We start from the raw sequence: 21,027 nt of genomic DNA, 5'->3' as shown, positions 1-21,027 counted from the left end.
TTATATATAATAACTTATTAATAGTAATTAGTGATTTTAATATTCTTAATAGATAAAGCAAGGTATTATAATAAATCTTATAAATCTTAGATCTCTCTAGAAGATTAGAAATAGATCATGCCAGGTTATCCTGGTAATTATTTAGATACTATTAGAGATATATGGTGGTCTAACTACCCCTATAATAAAGTTGTAAGAATAGGATTAATAATTTTTTAATATTATTAGAGCTCCAGCCTAGCATGCATGGCTAAGTAATAAAATTAAAAATATCTTTCCTATCTTGCTTTCTAATAAAATTCTATCTAGTATATTTATATAGGTAATCAAGAATAACTATTATGCTGATTCTAAAGACACCCTCCTAAAATTAATAGTCTTATTAATTTAACCAGGACATTTTAGAGCTTTATTAAGGTAATGTTATGACCCACACTAAAGCAGTGAGAATATTATGCCAGGCACAATATTACCAAGGTAGAAATATTATTAGACAATAATATTTCTCCTATACTTATTTTACTAGTATTTACTATTATAACTAGACTTGTTCGCGGGTTTTGGGTTGACCCATGGCCTTTGAAGATGAACTGGTGGGTTTTGGGTTGGGTTATGGGGTTTGGAAACCCACCCACGGGTTACTAAAAAACCCACTAACCCAACCCATAAAACACATAAAACCCATGTATGTAGATTACTGCCTAATTAGGTAGTAATCTATATATTAAAATAAATTACTATATTTAATATAGTGATTTATTTATATTTAATATATATATGTAAATATAATATAGTAATTTATTTCTTGGCATGGCTTGGCATGGCTTGGCAACCCATTGGATTATTAAAATCAGCAACCCAACCCATTTCTTGGCGGGTTGGAGCGGGTAGGGGCGGGTTTCACGGGTTGGGTTGAACAAGTCTAATTATAACCATAACAAAATTATTATAGTAATAATTTTTAAAAAGCTTTGGTATTACTATCCTATATTAATACCAGTACTAGATAGGTAACAACTAGCCTATTTACCTTATTATATAATAAAGGATACCAAGGTTAATACCTATAAACCAGGGTGGGGAACATGTGATTATATACCATCTAGTATACCCCTTTTAAGGGTAGGAGAATAGTATATAGGGCTAAGCACCCTAGTTAGGTATACTATCTAGTATACTATCTTACAGGTAGGAAAATAGTAGGAAATAGAAGAATATTTAAGAATACTTATTACTACTATACCTACTTTCTTATCTTTATAATTAATATAATTATTATTCTAGAGTAACTTATTCTAAGAAATTTTATAAAGTAACTTGTCTAGTATTTATTCTACAGGCTATAGTATATATATTATAAGCTAGCCCTGCCCTTTTATCTTGACTTTAACCTAACTATAATAAGTCTTTATACTTGTTGAACATGATCACATCAAGTAGGACAAGTCAATCCAAATCCTTGGAAGTCCCATATGAGAGCCTGGGGTTAGAAGCACATGAGAGGTTGTTGCTTCAATGTCACGGCGCAGGCTATATAGGTGCGATCCAGGCAGATCAGACCATCGGGTCTGATCATAGTGACCTTTTGGTCCAGTTGGGAACACGTTGCCTGGATCACGTGGGTCTCTCACATTCAATAACAATAGTAATATTAAAGCCCTTTAAAATTATTACTATAATAATTTTATTATAGCTATAATAGTAAGTATTAGTAAAATAAGCATGAGGGAAATATTATTATCTAATAATATTTCTGTCTTGGTAACATTGTGCCTGTCATAATATTCTCACTACCTTGGCGTGGGTCATAACACTATTATGTTTGAACTTGAAAGATTTCACAATGTATAATCCTACAGAGGCCTATCTAGATATAGATTGCCATGAGATTGTAATTTTAAAATGCTATGACTTTCTTTTGTAGGCTGAAAAGAGAATAGAGACCTAAAAGTAATATTATAGTACTACAAATAGCATTTGTCCCGGGGTTCTAAAGTATTGCTAACTAGTAACTCCAGAGTTAAACACTTAGTCTAAAAAGGAAGAACCAAAACATGCTTGCTATAATAATAGCAATTACTATCCAAGTTCATAAACTACGAGCCAGGATGATCCGGGGGGGGGTTCCCCCTCTTCATCTGCCGCCCTTCCCAATACGTCTTATACGCTTACCTGGTAGAGGAAGCAACAGCCCAAGTGTAGTTGAAGCTGGTAGTTCAAATAGTGGTTGGCAACAGGTCAGGCGATCCTTGGGCTCAACCTCATCCATTTGTGCGTCACGAGCTCATATCATCACGCAATGATGGCCTCAGAAATCTGAGTGCCCCACCGACCATGTATAAACTTCCGGTCACAAGAACTTGTACACTATTCTCCGGGACCGCGATTTCCCTGGCGAGATTCATCGCATTCTCAATAGTAGGTGCAACCGTAACCGTAGCATGAGGATCAACATCATTCCACACCGTAGAGTAGGAAGCACACATGTCACAGAATGATGAATGTGGAACTTCGAAAATTCGGTCTGTTCAAATAACGTCAATTCACGACCCTAAAAGAATCCTCGTCTGGTACTTAGTGGTACTTACCGATAGAGCTGTTCTCTTTCTCCCGATAAGAGGTGAAGATGACGTGCTCAGGTCTAGCATTGTTTTTAACGAGTGCACTTGCTAGAGACTGTACCAGTATTACCCCATCTTGCTCTTTGGACACATGACTGAAAATAAGGGCATGTCTTCAAGATTTAGTTCACAGCTATATTGGACTGGAATGCGGAATAGTTACTTACTTCTTATTGGTGGTGTTTGTACCAAACCATTCTGCAACCTGCTTTAGACTTAGGATATTGTGCGCCCTGTCCATGAACTATCGTAACTTCCTTTCATCTATGATCTTGAATCTTCCAGCCAGCGAGAAATTTTTCACACCATCATAAACGTCTTGATCACTAATAGAGTGGTTGGCTGCTTTGGCCTTCAGAAATGCTTTAGTAAGCTCCAGTGCTAAGGAGCAGTTCAATCGCTGTACTGGAACACTGAGCAATCTACCATCACTAGGAAGGCAGTCGTTAGTCGATACAAATGTCAAGGTCGTGTTTCGATCAAGAGCACGTTTGCGCATAACTTCCGCGCAGCTTGGTTCCTGGGGAACTGAGAAAGGTAAGAGCGAGATACGCAACTGTAAAAAACTCACGCCTTGGATTGTGGAACGGCGGGCGCAGAATGTGCGACGCTGTCGAGAAGAGGCAAATGCTCAGCCCCATGTCTTTACCGGAGGGAGGCACAGCTCGTGTCGCCTGAGGCCTCCTCCCACGGCACGTGAGGAATGCGGTTCTTGTTGCCATTTGAGCACCCCCAAGTCCTTTTCATCCAAAGTCACTCCTCAACAACAACCTCACGTTTCGGATTGAATCTCCCGATCATCACGTTTATTCCGGGCATCTGATTTGACATGGCCGAGGTGACAGCGACCGCGCCCACGGTTCCCGAAGAGTCGATACCGAACCGGCTGGAAACAGAACAGACTGGACCATGGTCGGGTTGAGTTGAAGATCAGCGAAATGCTCCAATGATGAGACCTTTCTCGGACCTTATTCAGCCCGACCTCGCCTGGTTATGACCCTTTTGGGTTAACCAAAATCTGATGGCTCAAGCCATTGGTCAAGATCGCCCAACCCAAGGATGAGTTCGTGTTCGGCAAAGAAAAGGTGCTGCCTGAGTCAGGGTCCAAATCATGACCCTTCAGTTCGGAAGGCCGGGTTTTCGTCCTTTCACGCAGTCGCTTCGAATTTTCGCATGCGGACGAGCTTGGGCTTCAGGCTTGCTCATTGTGGCTCTCAGCATCATATATATGCACCATGGAAATGGAGGAAACGGCGGGCTCTCCGAGCTTCTTCGTCTCCACACCTTCGTTCCGCTTCTCCCCACTCCCTCTCTCCAGCGACAAGCTCACCAACAGGACAACGTCAACACCCTCAGCTGAAATTATATCGAAAGTTTCGACGCCACAGCCTCGGACGAACCGTGTAAAGCGACCTCATACAAAATCACGTCGGGGATGTTTCAACTGCAAGAGTCGAAGGATTAAGGTATGCTGGCGAGGGAACTCGCAGCAGCGCCGGGGCTGACGCAACAGGGTAGTGTCAAGAAACAAAGCCGGCATGCGCCAACTGCATACACAAGGATCTGGACTGCGTTTATCCAGCCGATGGCGACCGAGAACGGGCATTGACAGTGGTGGACCGGACGCAGACCCAGCTCCAAAAGTCATTACACGCTCAAGCGCCAAAAAGTGCAGAGTTGTCTTCGCCAACTCTTTCGAGCGCCTTCCAAATATCCACAACACCATTTACCGGAGACGACCTACGGTTTTGGCATCACTTTCTTGTCGATGCACGTCCCCATCTCCCGTTCGGGAATGAGGACGCGTGGACGTCACAGCTACCAGCCTTCGCTCATGATGTGTGTATCACTATGGCCCTTACACGAAACCAGAGTATCCCTAATAATGTTAACTTCCAGTGCCCTCCTCTCCTTCACGCTATGCTCTCCCTTGGTGCCTCACACTGCTCCCTAATCACTCCAGGCGGAAGCCAATATGGCCCCGTCGCCATCGCGCACCGTGGCAAAGCCCTCAAATCACTGAGTGCTCTCCTCGCAAAGGGGAACGACTGCACGGTGGCAGAAATGGACGGCGCTTTGGCAACCTGCTACACATTAACATTCCAAGCACACCACCTGAGCGACGGTGTAGTCGACTTTGCCGTTATGGTGCGTGGCTGCGGCCTCGTAACCGACTGGTACTTCCAGAAGAGTCGCAAAAGCAATGTATTCACCTTACGGTCACACGAAAACACTCTTCAATTGATCGCCTCATGGCTACCATGGCAGCCGCAGACAATTCAGGACGAGGAAACGGTAAATCGGTGCATTGCGTCTTTAGATAAACTGCGGCCGTACCTTCAATCGCCAGCACATCATACCTTCTATGACGCTCTGCGGCTCGCTTACGAGTCATTACTTATCTCCTATCGACACGCATTCATGCGACTGTCCCTGATCTACGTGGCATGGGGCCGCATGGACAACGTTGAGTTCCTGACCTTCATCGCCCCCGGAAACCACGTGTCACGCGCGCTCTTCATGCATTACATCACACTTGATTCGTTCATGCTCCCGGTACACTCGGAAATAGCCCGGGAGCGGAATATCCCGTACAGCGGCGGGCATTTTCTCATCTATCGTTGGGCGGAGGCTGTCTACAATGGTCTGCCTGATCCGATGAAGGAGATTGTTCTTGACCAACTCAGGGTCCTTGCTATACACCTCGTCCCGGAAATAGAGTTGCACAAGCACGTATTCCCTAAGTGGGGTCATCTCCTAGGTGAGTTTATTAAATGGTTGCGGAAGCACATACCCCCCGAGGTATTGAAACTGTATATTATGGATTAGACATACGTGAAGAAACAAAGCATTGATATATATGATGAAGAAAGGAAGCATACAAGATCCCCTGTCCAAGCAAATGAAATAAATGCAGTCTACAATGAGAATCATGATCTGAATATTTGACAAATCCACGGGCGACTCCATACTCCTATCCCAGTTCCACCAAATCTAGTAATTCATGCGCTGGAAAGGCTCTGGTGTTGAGTATTCCGGTTCCGACGGCGATGGAGCCATGACTTAAACTTGGATTCTCCGGCGACCGAGGCTGGCAGCCACCTCGAGGGGTGGTACCAACCGATGACCATGAACGCAATGAGCATGGGCACCGCCTCGAGCACGTAGAGCGGCCATTCGTTGGTCATGATGTAGGAGTCAATTCCCCAGGAGAACTCGATGAGACGGAAGATGGAGCGGACCTGTTTCGGTGTTCAGTGTTAGTGTATCCAGCCGGAATAGAAACGAAGGGGGGCAACTGGAGAGCGACATACCATGATGAAGAACCCAGCAATGTAGATTCCGTAGATAACCTTAATCATGCCATCCTCAAGGGCGGCACCGCCTCGCAAGGCACGGAGGTGGAACGTAATCACCACGATCAAGAACACACTGAAGGTAGCCAGTTGCAGTGCCAGTCCACCGATCAACACTCCGGTTCCAATATCTTCGAGGGACCCCTCCCATTCGCCTGACGCCGCAATTCCGCTACCCCCTCCTTGGGTCAACATGGACACGACATCTAGGGTGACGAAGATCTTCGGCAGCCATGACACTTTCAGGAAGCCGTTGAGAACCTTGGCTTCTTTCTCTGCCGTCCCCTCGGGCTGAGTGAAGCGCATGACCCGGCTGAGCAGAATGTAGAGAGAGGCGCAGACGAACACTGGTGCGAGGACGATCATGGTTTGCGATGTTGCGAACATCCCGATATCCTGAACATTCTGGGTGGAGCTGGAACGCTGGCCGTAACCAATGGTTTCCAGGAGAGCGCCGACAAGAATCGGGACAGAGAAGCTGAAACGGAAATATTGTCCGGTTTTGTAGGCAACATAAGAGATGTATAAGTGGTAGATAAACGGGATAAGATAGATTGCGGAGAAAGCTGCTGCAGCAGGGAGGGATGCATCGTAAAAGAACACGCTCCAGTCGTCCTCTTCAGGAACGGTCTCACGCTTCTGTATTTGTGACCAGTCGATGTACATAATGGCGATGGATAGAGAGAAAGGTGTGGATATAGGGTGTACAAAACTGAGGTGACTTCAAGGCTCAAACTGCGTGTGGTTCTTCACCCTCTGCGGGTCAAGGAGATGATTAAATATTCAATGATTCTCGGGCTCGCTGCTGGGCCAAGGAGCGTTATGCTTCTGCCTTAAATCTCAGCCTCAGATAGATCGTATTCCCGCATGGCCTCGTTCGTCGATCGGCTGTAAAGCCAATCGACGAAAGGCACATCGTTAGGGGTTGAATGCGAGAATGCGAGGGAATGTGGCTCTTCTGTATACTGCTTGTGCACGTGCAGCCAGGCAGGGCGTGGGTTGTGATTGGTGCTCGTTTCGAATGCGAGCACAGCCAGGACTCGACCCACAAAGTCCCCAGATGAGTGGTTGGCGATGCGCTTGGCTGTCCAATCACGCTTTGCGCTATCAGACAGGTTATTTGTGACAGTCCCTCAAAGGAGGGTGGTGGCTGACGCTTGACAGGGGCAACTGTTTGCGGCAGAACGTTATGAGGACGTTCTCAATGGGATGGATACGACGAATGCGACCCCTGACGAAGGTGCGGTGCTGGGCGAGAGAAATCAAAAGGCAGACCTGCAGGAGAGGAGAGCGGTCTTCGCCACTCATTCAGTGTCAGTCGCAGGATCGAGGTCTGCGAACGACTCAACGAACCGCTGGTGACTTGTCGAAAAGCTGACGCATCTTCCTTTCCGAGGCGCTGAGGTTGGAGCAAGACTAGCCGCAGGGTTTCTGAGGTTAGTCGCGTTTACAGTGCTGATTTCGAGGCAAATCGCCTGACAATCATGGTTGCTTCTTCCCCTTCCACGTTGACGTATAAATTCCTCGACACCCACCCCCAAGGAGAGTCGCGCTGAAACAAATCATCGTGAGTTGATATTGCTGAATTTTAGCGAGGATGACGTGACGGCATCGCACCGACAGTTGCGGAGGTATCGACTGTCCGACAACAGAGCAGAACTGCGCAGTGCCATGACACCCGGACGATGGCTTTACCTGCACCTGGTTTGGACACAAGTGAATTCCAATATCGGGCTCATCAGCGTTCTTTGGGTTTTCTTGCGGGAAGCGAGATGGCTCTTGTTGTTCTTCGGCCTGGCGCTGAGATGTGTGGAGCGTCGCTTGGATCGTCGGCTATTCGTCGGGGTGGAGGGTGAACCGATGCACCGCGATACCACCAACGACAGACATTTGGAGAATGCATTGTGGAGCTCAGCCGATGTCCCAGCCGATAGCCAACGCGATCAAATCGGACGTTGGTATAAATGCTGGTTGACTCGCTGCAGCCAGAACCCCGCCCACTTCCAACAACACACAAAATGTCTTCGACCGTCACGACCACAACTCCAACTGTCCCTCTGTCTCTGTTCCCGGATGGCCTAAAAACCTCCGGGCAGCATGCACCCGATTATTCCCTCGTCCGTCCTTATGAAGATTTCCCCAAGGAGATAACCGGCCCAACCGTATGGGATGCCGCAGAGTATCGTGACAGCCCCGAACGCTGGACCCATGCCTTCACAGCCGATGAAGTCGCTGAGATCGGTGCCGCATCGGATCACTTTATCGAGGCCGGAACCCCCTTGACGGGCATTACCAAGGCGCACTTTCCCCTTCCCACGCTTTCGAGTAGGATGAACGCATTGCGTGAAGACCTGCTAAATGGGAAAGGGTTCTTCCGCTTCAGGAACCTGCCGGTCAGGGAATGGGGCCTCCACAAGTCTGCCGTCGCCTATATGGGCCTTGGGACATACTTGGGATATTTCGTCAGCCAGAACGGACGCGGCCACGTACTTGGTCACGTTAAAGATCTGGGTGAGGATCCGACTCAGACCCACAAGGTCCGTATCTACAGGACAAACGCCCGGTAAGTTCCTTCATTGTACCGTGCCGGAAAACTGGTCTAAATCCCCGGCAGACAATTCTTCCATACGGATGCTGGAGATTTCGTGGGCCTCCTGTGTATCGCTAAATCCCTCTCTGGTGGTGAATCAGACATCGTTTCGACTCACCACGTCTTCAATACCTTGCAACGCGAACATCCTGACGTTGTGAGGACACTGGTAGAGCCGAACTGGTACTTTGATCGGAAAGGCGAAGTGTCCACTGGACAAGAGCATTGGTACCGGGGCGCCGTGATGTACCTCGAAACTGAAACGGAACGCCCGCCGCGAGTATATACCAAGTTCGACCCAAACAACGTGACGTCTCTGGCACGCTTCAATACCGGCCCCGATGCAAAGATACCCCCACTCTCCGACAAGCAGAGGTATGCTTTGGATGTGTTGGAGCGGACCTGCAAGGAACTTTCTCTCCACATGATTCTCGAGCCTGGAGACATTCAGTTTTTGCACAATCCCCATATTTTCCATGCACGAACCGCATACACTGACTACCCGCCTGGTTCCCTTGACGACAACGGGAACCCTCGACCACAGAGGCATCTCATGAGATTGTGGTTGGCCGCTCCTCACAGTGAAGGCGGGTGGAAAGTGCCATTCCCTGACAGCGACAACAAAAAGAGAGGCGGGGTTCAGGTAAACGATCAGCCTCCAAAATGCCCGCTAGATGCAGAGTAATCGCCATTGTACTCGCTGCTTCTTCTTGTACATATCTCTTAACTTCACGAACTAAATGGAAAATGCTGCCCCCATAAACTCCGCTCATCCTGGCTGTTACTTTGCAAGTGTGTTCCCCCGACCCACGGGTGCAATCCGGTATGATCTATTCCGGACCCTATGGCCGTTTCTGCTGGTTGCCATGTCCACCCCAGATCGGAAGTGAACAACATTAACTCATCAGCCCCTGTCAGTGTAGGCGGCGATATATCGCTGGCTTGGAAGGTGCTGGCCCCAGTAGTCGATGATGCGATCCGTTCTGGGGCGTGTCGCTCGGGAATCGTTCTGCGTGCCATGCGGTAGATCGTAAGAGGGTTGAGGACATAATCAGGAGCACTCTGGGCAGGTGTGCCTGGTGGGCTCTGTCGTCCCATGTCGTCCGGGTCTGGAGGATACGGATCGTCCGGAACAATATTTGTACCAGGCCCAGCAATCTCTGCTTCCGAGCCAAGACGTCTCAACATGGTTTCCGCTGCATTGGACTGGAAAGCTATCAGTATTGGCCTCGCACAAAGCACTCATATCATCACGGACCAAAGATTCAGATGTTGCATTCAGAGCCCGCATAGCTTTCAGCGCGCGAATATTGCTCTGTAGATAAGGGATTGTCTGAACTACTAGATCCTTACTGTTCTGTTCACGGGGGTCGATGAGCTGTGTAAGGTAGTATAGCATAATGCGAGAGCTATCATATGTGATGGTCGGAAGCCAAGTATCCGAAAGATTGTGCGGCCCATGTCGTTCGGCTTCACCTATAATCGTAGCTAATGTCTTCGCCGCCTGATACAGATCCCATCGCATGTTTTGGAGAAATCCGGTTTGCTCGGGGGGGAATTCTATTGCCGAGCGCAGCTTGAAGAGAGCCGGGGCTCCTAAGCGATATAGATCACACAACGTTTGATGGTGCGAGCAATGAAGGAGCATCAGTGCCCCCAGCTGAGAAGAAGCCTTGCGCCTGTAGATCGTAGGCGGCGTAAACTGTAAATTTTCTGGCAGCGTGTCGTACCACTCGCTACACTCCCTGTCGAGCATGGCAAATTCGGAGCTTGGAAGCCAGGGAGACATGGCTGTGTCAAGATGTTTGATATAACGGAGGACCTGCTTTCGAATTCGAATGTGTTGGATGAAATATGCCATAATGCCCATGTTCTCATCCGGGTTTGCCGGGATGACCTCAGGTCTAAGAAACCCAAGTACACCGCCATCCAGAGTGCGTGTTATACAGGGATCGTCCTGAAGAAATCTCCGCTCATTGCAAGGAAGCTGTATCTTAACGTCTTTTTCTTCAACCAGCGTAAGTTGGTCCACTCCGCTTCCGAGAAGCGCATCAGTCACAAAGCAGCTCCACATCAACCGGCGGCGTCCTTCTCGTTCCTGGACGGAGAGGTTGCGGCCGGTGTCCTGACAAAGGACATCCGTCGAGTATTCCAGATTGATCTGTAAGGCTTGAGCCATACGTGCAGTAAGACCGCCGAGCATGAAGGCCTGCGCAAAGTTTCCCACTCGTAGTGCGTAATCGTATAGTAGTTGGGTAGCCATGAGATTGTCGATCGAAATCTTGTCCAATTCTTGGAGGATCACACTGTATGCTGTTTCCGCCCAGCGGCAACCGGCTCGTAATATGAACTTTGGCGGGAGGGGCTGGCTGACTGAACTGTACTCTAAGGCATGAAACCTGATTGAGTTAGCTAGGAACAGTACCATAGAAGATTGTGTCACTTACTGGGCCCCCAAGGCACAAACGATATAGAGAAGAGCTGTCGGGGGCGATTCCAGTGCTAGTTCTTCATCCACTCTTTGCAGAAACGAGGGCTTATGAAGGAATGCAAAGCAACGAATCGGGTGTATGTGAGCGAAATAATTTTCGACCAAGGCTATCACCTTCGCTCTTTCAGGTAAGTGAGATGATCCCAACCTCGGCCAAAAGTTAGCTTCTCTTTGCGTTTAGATTGTAGGTCAGGTGAGTACCATGCTAAAGATGCAACTTCTGGCTCCGCCTCCGGCGGTTGCATTGGACTCGGGCGACTCGTTGTATTGGGGGTGCGTGCTATGTTTGACGCCAGACGCTGTGTCCATGCTGGCCTAGCGCCGTCCCCATACTGGCATCCAAGGCGCCTGTCTCGACATCTCGAACAAGCTGGTCGTTCACCCGAGCATTTAGCCCTTCCCGCGCGACATTCAGTGCAAGACCTGTAGGTCCGCGTTGCTCTGGCACGGTGGCCGGAATGTCGGGTGGTCGTAGGTCCATATCCAGAGCAATCCAACTCGAGTCTTTCACAATTGGCACATCCGTTCGGACGCTCATCGCATTTCACCTAAATCAGGAAAACATTAGCAAGCTACCGCGCAATTCTCCGTAAAATGCCAGAAGCAAGGAAGTTTACTTTTCGAGCACGGCACGTGTTGCATCCTGGGGAAATGAGCCTTGGAGAACTGAACCCAGCTGTCTTGCAGATAATGCTTACCGGACCTGGATCGTTTGTTCCGATGCTGTGTTGCTTGTTGCTGATTGCCCTCCATCCTCGAAGTCGTTGACGAGCAGGGGACGGGCCATCGGCTGCGGGGTCGCGTCGGAGACATTTGCACCACCCGAGCGCCGTCTCTCGGCCCCTGCCCCCTTCCCCCCCCCTCTTTATCAAGCACACTCCAATCGTTGACAAGATCTAAGTTTGTCATACTATACAAGCAAGGATTCTCCAGATGCTACGATTTTGCTCCGAATTACGTACAAGGGCCCCCGCCTTGATGAGCACGGCTAAGAGCCTGAGAGTGATAGAGCACTCGAAAAGCTCTTCAATGGCGGATGGTGGGAAGACGGTGCAATGTGGGACCAGGCACAAAGGTTCTGCCTCTGTCAACGCAAGCGCTTTTTCGCTAAACATGGAACCCTAGCAAAGATGGAACGGCGAGAAGGGTATCGTCACATTCGCGGGTGTCTCCTCGTCCTTGCTTTCGAATCAAAAGTTCTCGATCTTGCTTGTGTCGCTGCTGCTCAACCCTTTCCTTGAGAACAGAATTTGGTGCGTGGGGCCGTTTCAACGGTTCTCCTATTTTCAATCAACTGTACCATGGGTTTGGTCTGATAATTGCGGAAAATTGTCGTGTGGAAAGCATTGGCATTGGTTGGCATGTGGCTCGAAGTATGGGTATTACCCCTGGTCCACACTTGGCGACCCACGGTCGAGATCTCGACCTCGCTTCGAGGGCGTTCTTTCATCAATCCTCTTTACTTTGTGCGAAGAATGCATCGTTGGGCTCTCCAGCTCGGGCTCGGGAGTTGCAAGTGTTATGACCTTCCAACGAGCAATAGCTGAGCGTCTCTGTCTGTGTGCTAGGAGGAACCTCCAGACTTGTGTGTTAGCTCGCGACCTTGAGAGACGGCCAATGCGATGTGGGTCAAGGTCCATTGTGTCTCGAACATCTGGGCACGCGAATCGATTCCTCCCTGGGCAGCCGTTCAAATCGCAAAATCTTCCCCGAAGTAGGGCTCTGAAATGTGAGAACCCACCCTTAAGAGCTTCCCGCCGGGGATTGAGCCATAGCTTTGCTACTTGACTTTCTAATTTCCATGACCGTTTGACAGAGTGGCAATGCAATGGTGGACTCTTGAATGCGTTAGGGACAGCGCAATGGACACAGAGCTCTTCAAATTGGGCTTCCCAGACAGGACCAAAACTCGGGGGCTCAAAGTCCCACACGACCTGAGTCCCTGAGGGCCGTCCCATTCTATGAGGCCAATCATGCTGATTACCGTTCCAGAATTCAGGGACAGCATTCAATGCCACCAATGATGGTTTCTGGGGACCTGCTTGTGGATACACCGTCCAGGAAAATGAAACCAATGGGACTGCTTTTGCATGCATTCTACAATGGATGTTTGCCTGTGGGCACTGCACTTCTCCTTCCTTTCATGTTCGGCTTGCCCCATTGATTCCCAGACTAACCGACAGTTACGCATGCTTTGTCTGAGAAAACCATTCTCAACGCAATCCTGATTCGTCTCATCGTTGCGTTCGAGACCTTGATCGATGACAGTCGCGTGGAGTAGTCGGTTCCCTCCCAAGCTTATAAAGATGGGATATCCCCCCGTTGGGACTTTAGTCCTTTCCTGTCATCTGTTTCTTCTTCATACATTCTTTTCTTGCTTAGTTGTTATCCAACTACCCGACATTCCTTTCGAGAACCATTCGCTTCAGTTACCTAGAGTAACCCCTTCAGTCTCTTCCCACTCTTATACTCATCGCTTGACGCGACTACACACTCCTTCAAACCAAAGATGCAATTCACCAAGTCGATCCTACTGCTCGCAGCTCTGACCTCTACGGCCCTTGCCCGCCCAGAGGGCTACGAGAGACGCCAGGCCACCGCCACCTCGGCCACTTCCTCCAGCTCCGGTTCATTCTCCACCGCCGGATTTGGCGCCAGAACAGCCAACTCAGGCTCCGGGATAACCTACCAGGGCAACGTCGGCAACCCCTACGGCAGCAACATCATCGAGATCCAAGAGGGCGAAGCCGCGAACTACAAGTACGTCGCCAAGGTCTCCGGCCAGAACACCGATCCCTGGACCGTCACCTTCTTCAACAAGTACGGCCCCGACGGCCTGATGAACGGCTGGTTCGGTTTCTCCGCCGTCACATTCACCCTTAACCCTGGCGAAACCAAGTACGTCGCCATGGACGAGGATACCAACGGTGGATTCGCGGCTGCCCCCGGGTCAACTATCCCTCTTGACATGAGTGGCGGGTACGCTTCCACCTGGGGCGAATTCGACATGGGCAGTTCCGGCAATGGCGGGTGGTCTGGCTTCGATGTTTCCGCGATCGTCCCCCAGAATGCGGGCTTGGAGGTCCAGGGTATGAAGATCTGCGAGGAAATTAGCGGTATCTGCTCGAGCATTACCCCTGGCGCTGCGCTTGTGGACAACGCATATACCACTGCTCAGACTAGTGTCGGCGGTATTGGCGGGAACATCTCGGAAGACCGCGCTATTGTGCTCGACGTCACCATCGACTACCAGGGTTAAACGCTCTGTTGATCAAAAATTCGATATGATTAGTTATGACCTTTCGATAGACCAATCATGAATTGCTTGCTATCACCTTCTGTTTCTGGATGTAGTATTTGGCTGTGGTATGAGTCAATATCGCGCGTTTCACGTTGAAGGGTTTGGTGAAAAGTATCCAAGCTCAACCGCAAGAAGGCAGACCTCTGGGCCATGTGCACAAATCATAACTATGCACTCTGTTCAACTTACTAACCCTATTTATTGGCCGGGTAAGAGTTGTCCCAATTTCGTCCGCCTTATCGATAAGCAGTGCAACGCCCCACACGTCACCGTGCATCACCCCGAAATTCCTCGGACTTTGCCATGCATGCCCAGGGGCTGGCTGTCAATTCACGTCGAAAGGCGATCACCGCGACCCGCATTCCGTCTCGATGTAGCCAATCAAGTATTACAAGTCATTCTGGGGCAAGTCCGATCAGATTCGGGTTCATTGAATAGCGCCTGCGTTAAACTGCGTCATGAAAGGAAAGCGATCGATCTCGAGAACATGAGTATAAATATGGGCCTCTTGTCGACATTTCTCGCCATTGTCTCACAATAGTTAATCAACTTCCTTCCCTGACTTATCCGAATACCATTGATCTCAGGAAATGGTGCTCGTTTGGCTGATTACTGGAACATCTTCCGGTCTCGGAAGCGAGTTCGTGAAACAAGTCCTCTCGCGCGGGGATAGGGTCATCGCTACGGCACGCAATGTCTCAAAGATATCTCATCTCAAGGAGCTTGGAGCGGCTATCATGGCCTTGGATGTCACCTCCCCACAGGCCGAACTCGACGTGAAGGCAAAAGAAGCCATCTCCGTCTTTGGACGGGTAGATGTTTTAGTTAATAACGCTGCATACACCCAGTTTGGATTTCTTGAGGATATGTGGTGCGCTCTCTTGTTATGCTTCTGAAGGAGTGTGATGCGTCTAATTGCGTATAGCGAGGGCGACTATGTGAAGCAATTTAACACGAATGTCTTTGGAACGGTCAATACGACCAGGGAGTTTCTATACCATTTTCGCAGCCGGAAGTCCGGTACAATTGTTAACATCGGCTCGATGGCAGCTTGGGAAACATACCCTGGTGTTGGGGCGTACTCGGCTTCTAAGGCTGCGCTTCGTTGTAAGTACACGGAATCGTTCCTCACTTTTCACAGGTAACCTTCTTTGGCTTTGACTAACGCGGTATAGATGCTACAGATGCTCTTGATCAGGAGGTCGCCTCGATCGGTATAAGAACTCTCCTCGTGGAGCCCGGCCAATTCCGAACGGAGCTGCTGAGCTCCCAGAACAGTATGTTCGTAGAGTCCAGCGTTCTCGAGTACCAAGAACTAGCGCACGCGAGTTTCACAACTTTCCGTGAGGTCCACGGGAAGCAGAGAGGAGATCCTGTTAAGGGAGTGGCACGTATCGTCGATGTTGTTCGAGGAGAGAACGGGGCAGCTGGGAAGAAATGGCCGAAGGAGCTGGTTTCGGGCCCAGATGCAGTCGCCGTTATTCGGAAGAAGTGTGAGGAGACGTTGAAGACTCTAGTGGAGTGGGAGGAGTTTTCTAGCGGGACAGATACTGTTTGAGTAGTAGCCTTTAAGAATAAAAAAGCCTTACTAAACTATTTCTTGTTTTGTAATTTCCTCTTAAGCAATAGAAAAAGTAGCTTTATTTTGCTTGTTATATCTAGATATTTGCCTCCTTTTATAGGAATAGCTTGAGCAACAATAATAGGCCTTAAGGATATGGAAACCACATGAGGGTAGTTAACCAGTTTCGAAGTGACCAGGGCATCCCTGCCAGGCATCAGCGGTGTAAACAGAGTTCACCAAAGTTTGAAACTCGGAGGTTGCGAAGGAGCTGCTCACCCCATTCCCAGCGAATCTTGTATCCCGCTTCCCCTCCTTCCTCCCCTCCCCTCTCTCCCTTCTCCCTCTTCAACTTGCCTTTCACCTTCTACACCTCTCGTTCATCCCAAAAGCTTATTCACAGCTCAGACAGTACTCTGATTCCGAAACTTAACATCACAATGCCCGACAACGGTAAAGGATACTCCTACAACAGCTCCGGCACCAATAGCCAGGTAACAGACACCCCGCTTAGCCTATCGTCGGCCTCAGCAGACTTTACTGACAATCTTGTAGGGTAACCACTACTGTTCCCGCGACTACGGTAACGGATCCAACTCGTACCACTACTCTAACTCGTTCGTGTCCTTGCATACCGGTGTAGTTGTATCGTTTGCTGACGCTGACGTGTTACCTTACAGCAATGGATCTTACTACTACTCCAACCCTAACGGTAGCACCTATTACAATAACGGAAATGGTGGATCTACATATAATCCTCCTAGCGGTGGAAAGAAATGAAGAAGCGACCTTAGTTGGTAGTATTTGACTGGGAGCCCAAGTCTCTGGCATCATGGCAGCCTATTAGTCTTTGGGATGATGCGAATTTGATATTTCTCTGGGAACAACGACTGAGACATGCGACGTAGTTATCAGAACAAGACGGCTGATTCCGCTGCCTCGAGCTAGTTGATAATACATTGTCTTGCGGTCTTCGCACAACTGAAGAGTACTCCCGCCGGATCCTGTAAGCGGCATCTAGGGAGTCGCGTCTCAGAAGCTCAGCCTTCCTGCTCTTATTCCCGAGTTCCCGAACAAGCACTCAGTCAAGAATTCATCCGAGTGCTGACTAGATCGCCGAGTAGAGGCAGGCCGCCCCCGCGACGCCCAAGCAGAAAGTAGGCGCCGTGACTCGCTCGGAATGGCCAACAACAATCTCCAGTCCGAGTAGCGAATACGTTTTAGGAAAGCGCCATGGATATGAATGGGTAAACACCCAGAGCCGGAAGGCACGGGACCGAAATTGGAGTGCGGGAAGCTTACTACGTCATATTCCTTTCCCCTGCTTGTTGGGTAACAAATACGAGGAGTACATTCTTCATTCCATGGCCTACACCCTCCTTGAGCTACGCCATCTGAGGCTCATCCCGCTGAACCCCCTGGCGTGGTTTAAACGCCTGAACCATAGGATACTTCTTCACAAACAGACAAGAAACAAGTCCTACGCCGGCCAACCCACACATTACCAGCCACACAACCCCCAAAGCGGAGGCGTATGCATCCGCCAGAATATCCCGCTCCTCCCCCTTGGACAGTCCCCGAATATACCACACCAAACTGGCCGCGTTATCTGCGAGTTCCACAGCTGTACTAGATAATGCCGACTCCCCGCCGGAAACCTCAACGCGGAACCGGTTCTGGAATATCACGCCCCCGATCGCGACACCGACTGTCTGTCCCAGCGTCCGGAAGAACGCGGCCATGGACGCCGTGATAGAGAGGAACTTGATATCAGCGGATGCCTGGACCGCGAGCATCATCGAGGAAAATAACACGCCGAGTCCGATCCCCGAGACGAGAGTGAGGAATATCCACTCGGCCACTGCTGTGTCTGTGTCGAGGAGGTAGAGGAGGCCCATCCCGAGCGTGGCCAGTGTCCAACCGAGCCAGAGTGCCCAGCGGTAGCGACCCAGCTTCCCGATGGCGATGCCCACGGCCGCGGAGAGGGGGGCGACGGTGAGGGTGAATGGGAGGAGGGCGGCGCCGGCGATGACGGCGCTGTAGCCGAGGGAGGCCTCGTAGTAGAGGGGGCAGTAGTACAGGATGCACCACAGGATCACTCCGTGCAGGAAACAGCCAAGGTATCCGATCGTGGTTGTTGAGTTACGGAATATCAGCGGTGGGATCAGGGGTCGGCTTGGTACGCACGCCTCATAGATGACGAAGGCAGCCAGCCCTACTGCCCCGAGTATGAGCGGGACAAGCGTGTGCCACGAGTCCCACGGGTACATAAGACCACCCCAGCTCAGAGGCACTAGAAACGAAGACAGAGAGCCCACGAACAGAACGCAGCCGAGATAGTCTACTGAGGAGAGACGCTCCCAGAGAGCGCTCCTATCTCGGTGCAAACGCATGAACGCCGGGATTAAGACCAGCCCCAAACCACAGAACGGCAGGTTGATCCAGAAGATCCAGCGCCAGGCGTGTTCGGTCAGGGAACCACCGATGACGGGGCCAATAACCGTGCCGAATGACCAGGTGAGAGAGCGAACGCTCATCCACTTCCCACGCTCGTGGAGGGGGATCAAATCTGCAATAAGGACTTCGGTGAGAGCTATAATACCTCCGCCCCCAGTCCCTTGGATGCACCGGCCGACGAGGAGGAGAGTGAAGTCCTGCGCGACGGCAGCAAGAATAGCTCCTACTGTAAAGGCAACGACGGCCGTGAACAGCATGCGCGTGCTACCGAAGATCTCGGAGCACATCGTGAAGACGGGTTGGAAGACGGTCGAGGCGACGAGAAAGGACGTCCCCGACCAGAACGCCTCGATCGATGTTCCACCTAGGTCATCTGCGATAGTCTGTTTCGCATTAGCACTGGGCAGAGGGTGGTACAATGGCACGTACCGGAATTGCTACGGATAGTGAGGTCGCATCGAGAGCAGCAGCGAAGTTCAAGAGACCAATGACGCCGAAAATACATCGTAGACGCCAGTCGGCGCGGAAGGTACCGTTCTCAACGGTCATTTTCGAAAGCTTTGACGAACAAAAGGAAAGAATGGGGGATATCTTATGCCTCTTGTGTCTTCGCCCTCGGGATCAGAACCATAGATACCCTCATCCCCGACCCACCGATCGGTCTCTGAGTGTCTGACGAGAGTCATGCTCGTTCAATGAAGATCTATGATCGGCCGTGCAGGACTAGCTCACAACGCCATCGACAACCCGAGCTCCGAGATCACTGATGCGCCTGGCGCGGGTTAGTTCTTCAGGGTGCTAGAAAGTTCCCACGTCCTCACCGCTAGATCGAAGCAAAGGCGAAGGGAGGAAGAAGTAACAAAGATACTCCGCAGCCGCGATCACCGACCTGACGGAGTCACGTCCGCTCGGAGAATAGCCAGACAGCCCTAATACCTCAGCTGCGGTGTCGACCAGTCGGGGTATCTTTTCGGCGGGGTTCTGGGATGGGTGTTGAAATCCTCAACGGAAGATCCACAAGAAGATCTACTCATACATCTAATTTAGCTTTTTGGTACACTTGTCGATCTGTGTAACAGGGAGACACTGCCAGGATCTTGTGGGCCTACCAACAGCCAAGGTCTGGCGTCTATCAACCTCATTTTTAGGGTGCCACGTCTTCTTGCCTGTGGTGGAATCTAATTCTACCAAGAACGAGTCGCTACGATGAGTGATTCGATAGTTGACAAATCAAAGCCCTAATTCCCATCCCCAGCAGCCAGTTCAATTGCCCTCCTGGCCACATTAACACTCCTCATCAAGTCGAGATGAGACCCCACCCCAGGGACGGTGTGACCGCCAGAATGCATATACGTGAAGAGCGCCCCCTCCGAGAAGAGCTTCTGCATTTCCACAGCCTTCGGCCGATCCGGGTCCTCGCTGCCCCATATCAGCGCGGTGGGGACGGTCATGACTCCTGCGTGTTGATCTGCGCGAATCTCGTTGACCGTTCCGCTCTTTTGGAACTCCCGGTAATCCATCGGTCCCAGCCTAGGCGAGAAGAAGATGGCGCATTTGAACGGCGACGGCTTTTGCTCCTGCATGTTCTGCAGGATCAGCGTAGAGGCCAGGATGATCCCCTGACTGAAAGCGATGACGCCATCGTAGGGCCCTTCGGCCGCGAGGAAGGCCTCGAAATCTTGCACAGGCTGCAGCGATGCGCGGGTGGGGTCGAGGTCAAAGTATGAGAAGCCAACGGTCTCCGTCGGAATGAAGGCTTTGAATTCTAATCAAAGGGGAGATGAGCGTGATCAATTTCTCCAAGCCGGGGAATAACTGACCTGGTGCGAGGGACTCGGAGAAAGTCCCTTCCACGAAGTCGTAGGTATGACCATCCCCGAGCTCGTAGCGGAAGGCAGCTACAATTGTCAGCAAGCAACTGAGAGATCCTCAACGACGATTGCTAACCTGTCTGCATTTCCAGAATCTGTTTGCGAGTGTGAGAAACCAGTGACGTGTGGATAATAAGGACACTCACCTTAGAACTTGTCCCGGTTCCATGGAGGCTACTGTGGTCAGCGAGACTCCAGGGCTGGTAAAACTGGCAACTGCCACGTACCAGAGGAAATGCATCTTCGATTGGTAGAGTGTATGACGACGAGAGTAAACTCAAGGGTCTTCGACTGTTACTTCGAGAGATCCAGGATGGTTCAACCCCAGCGCCTTTTAACACCTCGGCCTCGGTATAGATCCACCCAAATCAACGGAGAACCCGCGATACAACCAGGAGATCTGAGTTCATCCGAGTTCATATCAATGTCTGCCCAATTCAGTCACGGTGTAAGCTCCCAAATTGCGGTAGAGAAGCCGGTTGGTCAATACACATCAGCAAATCCATCCACGCAAGCGATGCCCAAGGGAGCCCACTGCCTTGAAAACGGACCCGGGGCAAACTCCGGATATCCACTCATGGCTATCCACCCAAGCCTATAAACTCACCTCCAGATAGTCCGATTACGGCCCACCGACCCCGAAAAATGGGTCCCATTGTTATGAAGACCCTCCCGCTCATGCACGTATTGATCTCTCAGGTCGCCACGTTCGAAGGCGACGAGGGGCCCGCAAGAAGTAACAGACGACCGACGGGAGAAGGATAGCAGGAAACAGAATC

At 50.3% G+C, this 21,027-nt stretch overlaps 10 protein-coding genes across 10 annotated transcripts; 5 read left to right on the top strand and 5 right to left on the bottom strand.

The window, feature by feature from the left end:
• Positions 1 to 3,488: 3,488 nt before the first annotated feature.
• BJX67DRAFT_267648 (Zn(II)2Cys6 transcription factor) lies at positions 3,489 to 5,666 on the top strand. Its single transcript, XM_071026469.1, has 3 exons — positions 3,489 to 4,087; positions 4,140 to 4,460; positions 4,521 to 5,666. The coding sequence occupies exons 1-3, from the start codon at positions 3,857 to 3,859 to the stop codon at positions 5,448 to 5,450; spliced, it is 1,482 nt and encodes a 493-aa protein (XP_070882119.1). The 5' UTR covers positions 3,489 to 3,856; the 3' UTR covers positions 5,451 to 5,666.
• Positions 5,537 to 6,868, bottom strand: BJX67DRAFT_267611 (RTA1 domain-containing protein). The gene is made up of 2 exons (XM_071026468.1): positions 5,936 to 6,868; positions 5,537 to 5,863 (listed from the first exon to the last, which is right to left on the bottom strand). The coding sequence occupies exons 1-2, from the start codon at positions 6,641 to 6,643 to the stop codon at positions 5,624 to 5,626; spliced, it is 948 nt and encodes a 315-aa protein (XP_070882118.1). The 5' UTR covers positions 6,644 to 6,868; the 3' UTR covers positions 5,537 to 5,623.
• A 1,127-nt stretch (positions 6,869 to 7,995) lies between these two features.
• Positions 7,996 to 9,252, top strand: BJX67DRAFT_384994 (TauD/TfdA family dioxygenase; the record flags this gene model as incomplete). Its single annotated transcript, XM_071033773.1, has 2 exons — positions 7,996 to 8,540; positions 8,592 to 9,252. 2 exons carry the CDS (start codon positions 7,996 to 7,998, stop codon positions 9,250 to 9,252), a joined length of 1,206 nt encoding a protein of 401 aa, XP_070882117.1.
• Positions 9,253 to 9,296: 44 nt separating this feature from the next.
• On the bottom strand, positions 9,297 to 11,811 carry BJX67DRAFT_374797 (transcription factor domain-containing protein; the record flags this gene model as incomplete). The annotated part of the gene is made up of 6 exons (XM_071031600.1): positions 9,297 to 9,747; positions 9,803 to 10,966; positions 11,015 to 11,227; positions 11,392 to 11,606; positions 11,676 to 11,701; positions 11,757 to 11,811. 6 exons carry the CDS (start codon positions 11,809 to 11,811, stop codon positions 9,297 to 9,299), a joined length of 2,124 nt encoding a protein of 707 aa, XP_070882116.1.
• A 496-nt stretch (positions 11,812 to 12,307) lies between these two features.
• BJX67DRAFT_267582 (uncharacterized protein) lies at positions 12,308 to 13,361 on the bottom strand. Its single transcript, XM_071026466.1, has one exon. It carries the CDS (start codon positions 13,152 to 13,154, stop codon positions 12,441 to 12,443), a length of 714 nt encoding a protein of 237 aa, XP_070882115.1. The 5' UTR covers positions 13,155 to 13,361; the 3' UTR covers positions 12,308 to 12,440.
• BJX67DRAFT_267583 (putative allergen) lies at positions 13,362 to 14,366 on the top strand. Its single transcript, XM_071026467.1, has one exon. It carries the CDS (start codon positions 13,568 to 13,570, stop codon positions 14,315 to 14,317), a length of 750 nt encoding a protein of 249 aa, XP_070882114.1. The 5' UTR covers positions 13,362 to 13,567; the 3' UTR covers positions 14,318 to 14,366.
• A 583-nt stretch (positions 14,367 to 14,949) lies between these two features.
• Positions 14,950 to 15,926, top strand: BJX67DRAFT_390791 (SDR family oxidoreductase; the record flags this gene model as incomplete). The annotated part of the gene is made up of 3 exons (XM_071034683.1): positions 14,950 to 15,230; positions 15,285 to 15,466; positions 15,535 to 15,926. The coding sequence occupies 3 exons, from the start codon at positions 14,950 to 14,952 to the stop codon at positions 15,915 to 15,917; spliced, it is 846 nt and encodes a 281-aa protein (XP_070882113.1). The 3' UTR covers positions 15,918 to 15,926.
• A 434-nt stretch (positions 15,927 to 16,360) lies between these two features.
• On the top strand, positions 16,361 to 16,700 carry BJX67DRAFT_384990 (uncharacterized protein; the record flags this gene model as incomplete). Its single annotated transcript, XM_071033772.1, has 3 exons — positions 16,361 to 16,414; positions 16,476 to 16,537; positions 16,601 to 16,700. 3 exons carry the CDS (start codon positions 16,361 to 16,363, stop codon positions 16,698 to 16,700), a joined length of 216 nt encoding a protein of 71 aa, XP_070882112.1.
• A 561-nt stretch (positions 16,701 to 17,261) lies between these two features.
• On the bottom strand, positions 17,262 to 19,051 carry BJX67DRAFT_267574 (major facilitator superfamily domain-containing protein). The gene is made up of 2 exons (XM_071026464.1): positions 18,807 to 19,051; positions 17,262 to 18,760 (listed from the first exon to the last, which is right to left on the bottom strand). The coding sequence occupies exons 1-2, from the start codon at positions 18,924 to 18,926 to the stop codon at positions 17,306 to 17,308; spliced, it is 1,575 nt and encodes a 524-aa protein (XP_070882111.1). The 5' UTR covers positions 18,927 to 19,051; the 3' UTR covers positions 17,262 to 17,305.
• Positions 19,052 to 19,615: 564 nt separating this feature from the next.
• On the bottom strand, positions 19,616 to 20,489 carry BJX67DRAFT_384988 (uncharacterized protein; the record flags this gene model as incomplete). The annotated part of the gene is made up of 5 exons (XM_071033771.1): positions 19,616 to 20,142; positions 20,198 to 20,275; positions 20,325 to 20,343; positions 20,395 to 20,422; positions 20,476 to 20,489. The coding sequence occupies 5 exons, from the start codon at positions 20,487 to 20,489 to the stop codon at positions 19,616 to 19,618; spliced, it is 666 nt and encodes a 221-aa protein (XP_070882110.1).
• Positions 20,490 to 21,027: the final 538 nt, after the last annotated feature.

The sequence above is a fragment of the Aspergillus lucknowensis genome (genome assembly GCF_044049455.1).
Source record: "Aspergillus lucknowensis strain CBS 449.75 chromosome Unknown BJX67scaffold_56, whole genome shotgun sequence".
Lineage (NCBI taxonomy): Eukaryota > Fungi > Ascomycota > Eurotiomycetes > Eurotiales > Aspergillaceae > Aspergillus > Aspergillus lucknowensis.
Note: the sequence above shows the minus strand (reverse complement) of the source record. Positions and strands in the feature narration are given on the sequence as shown.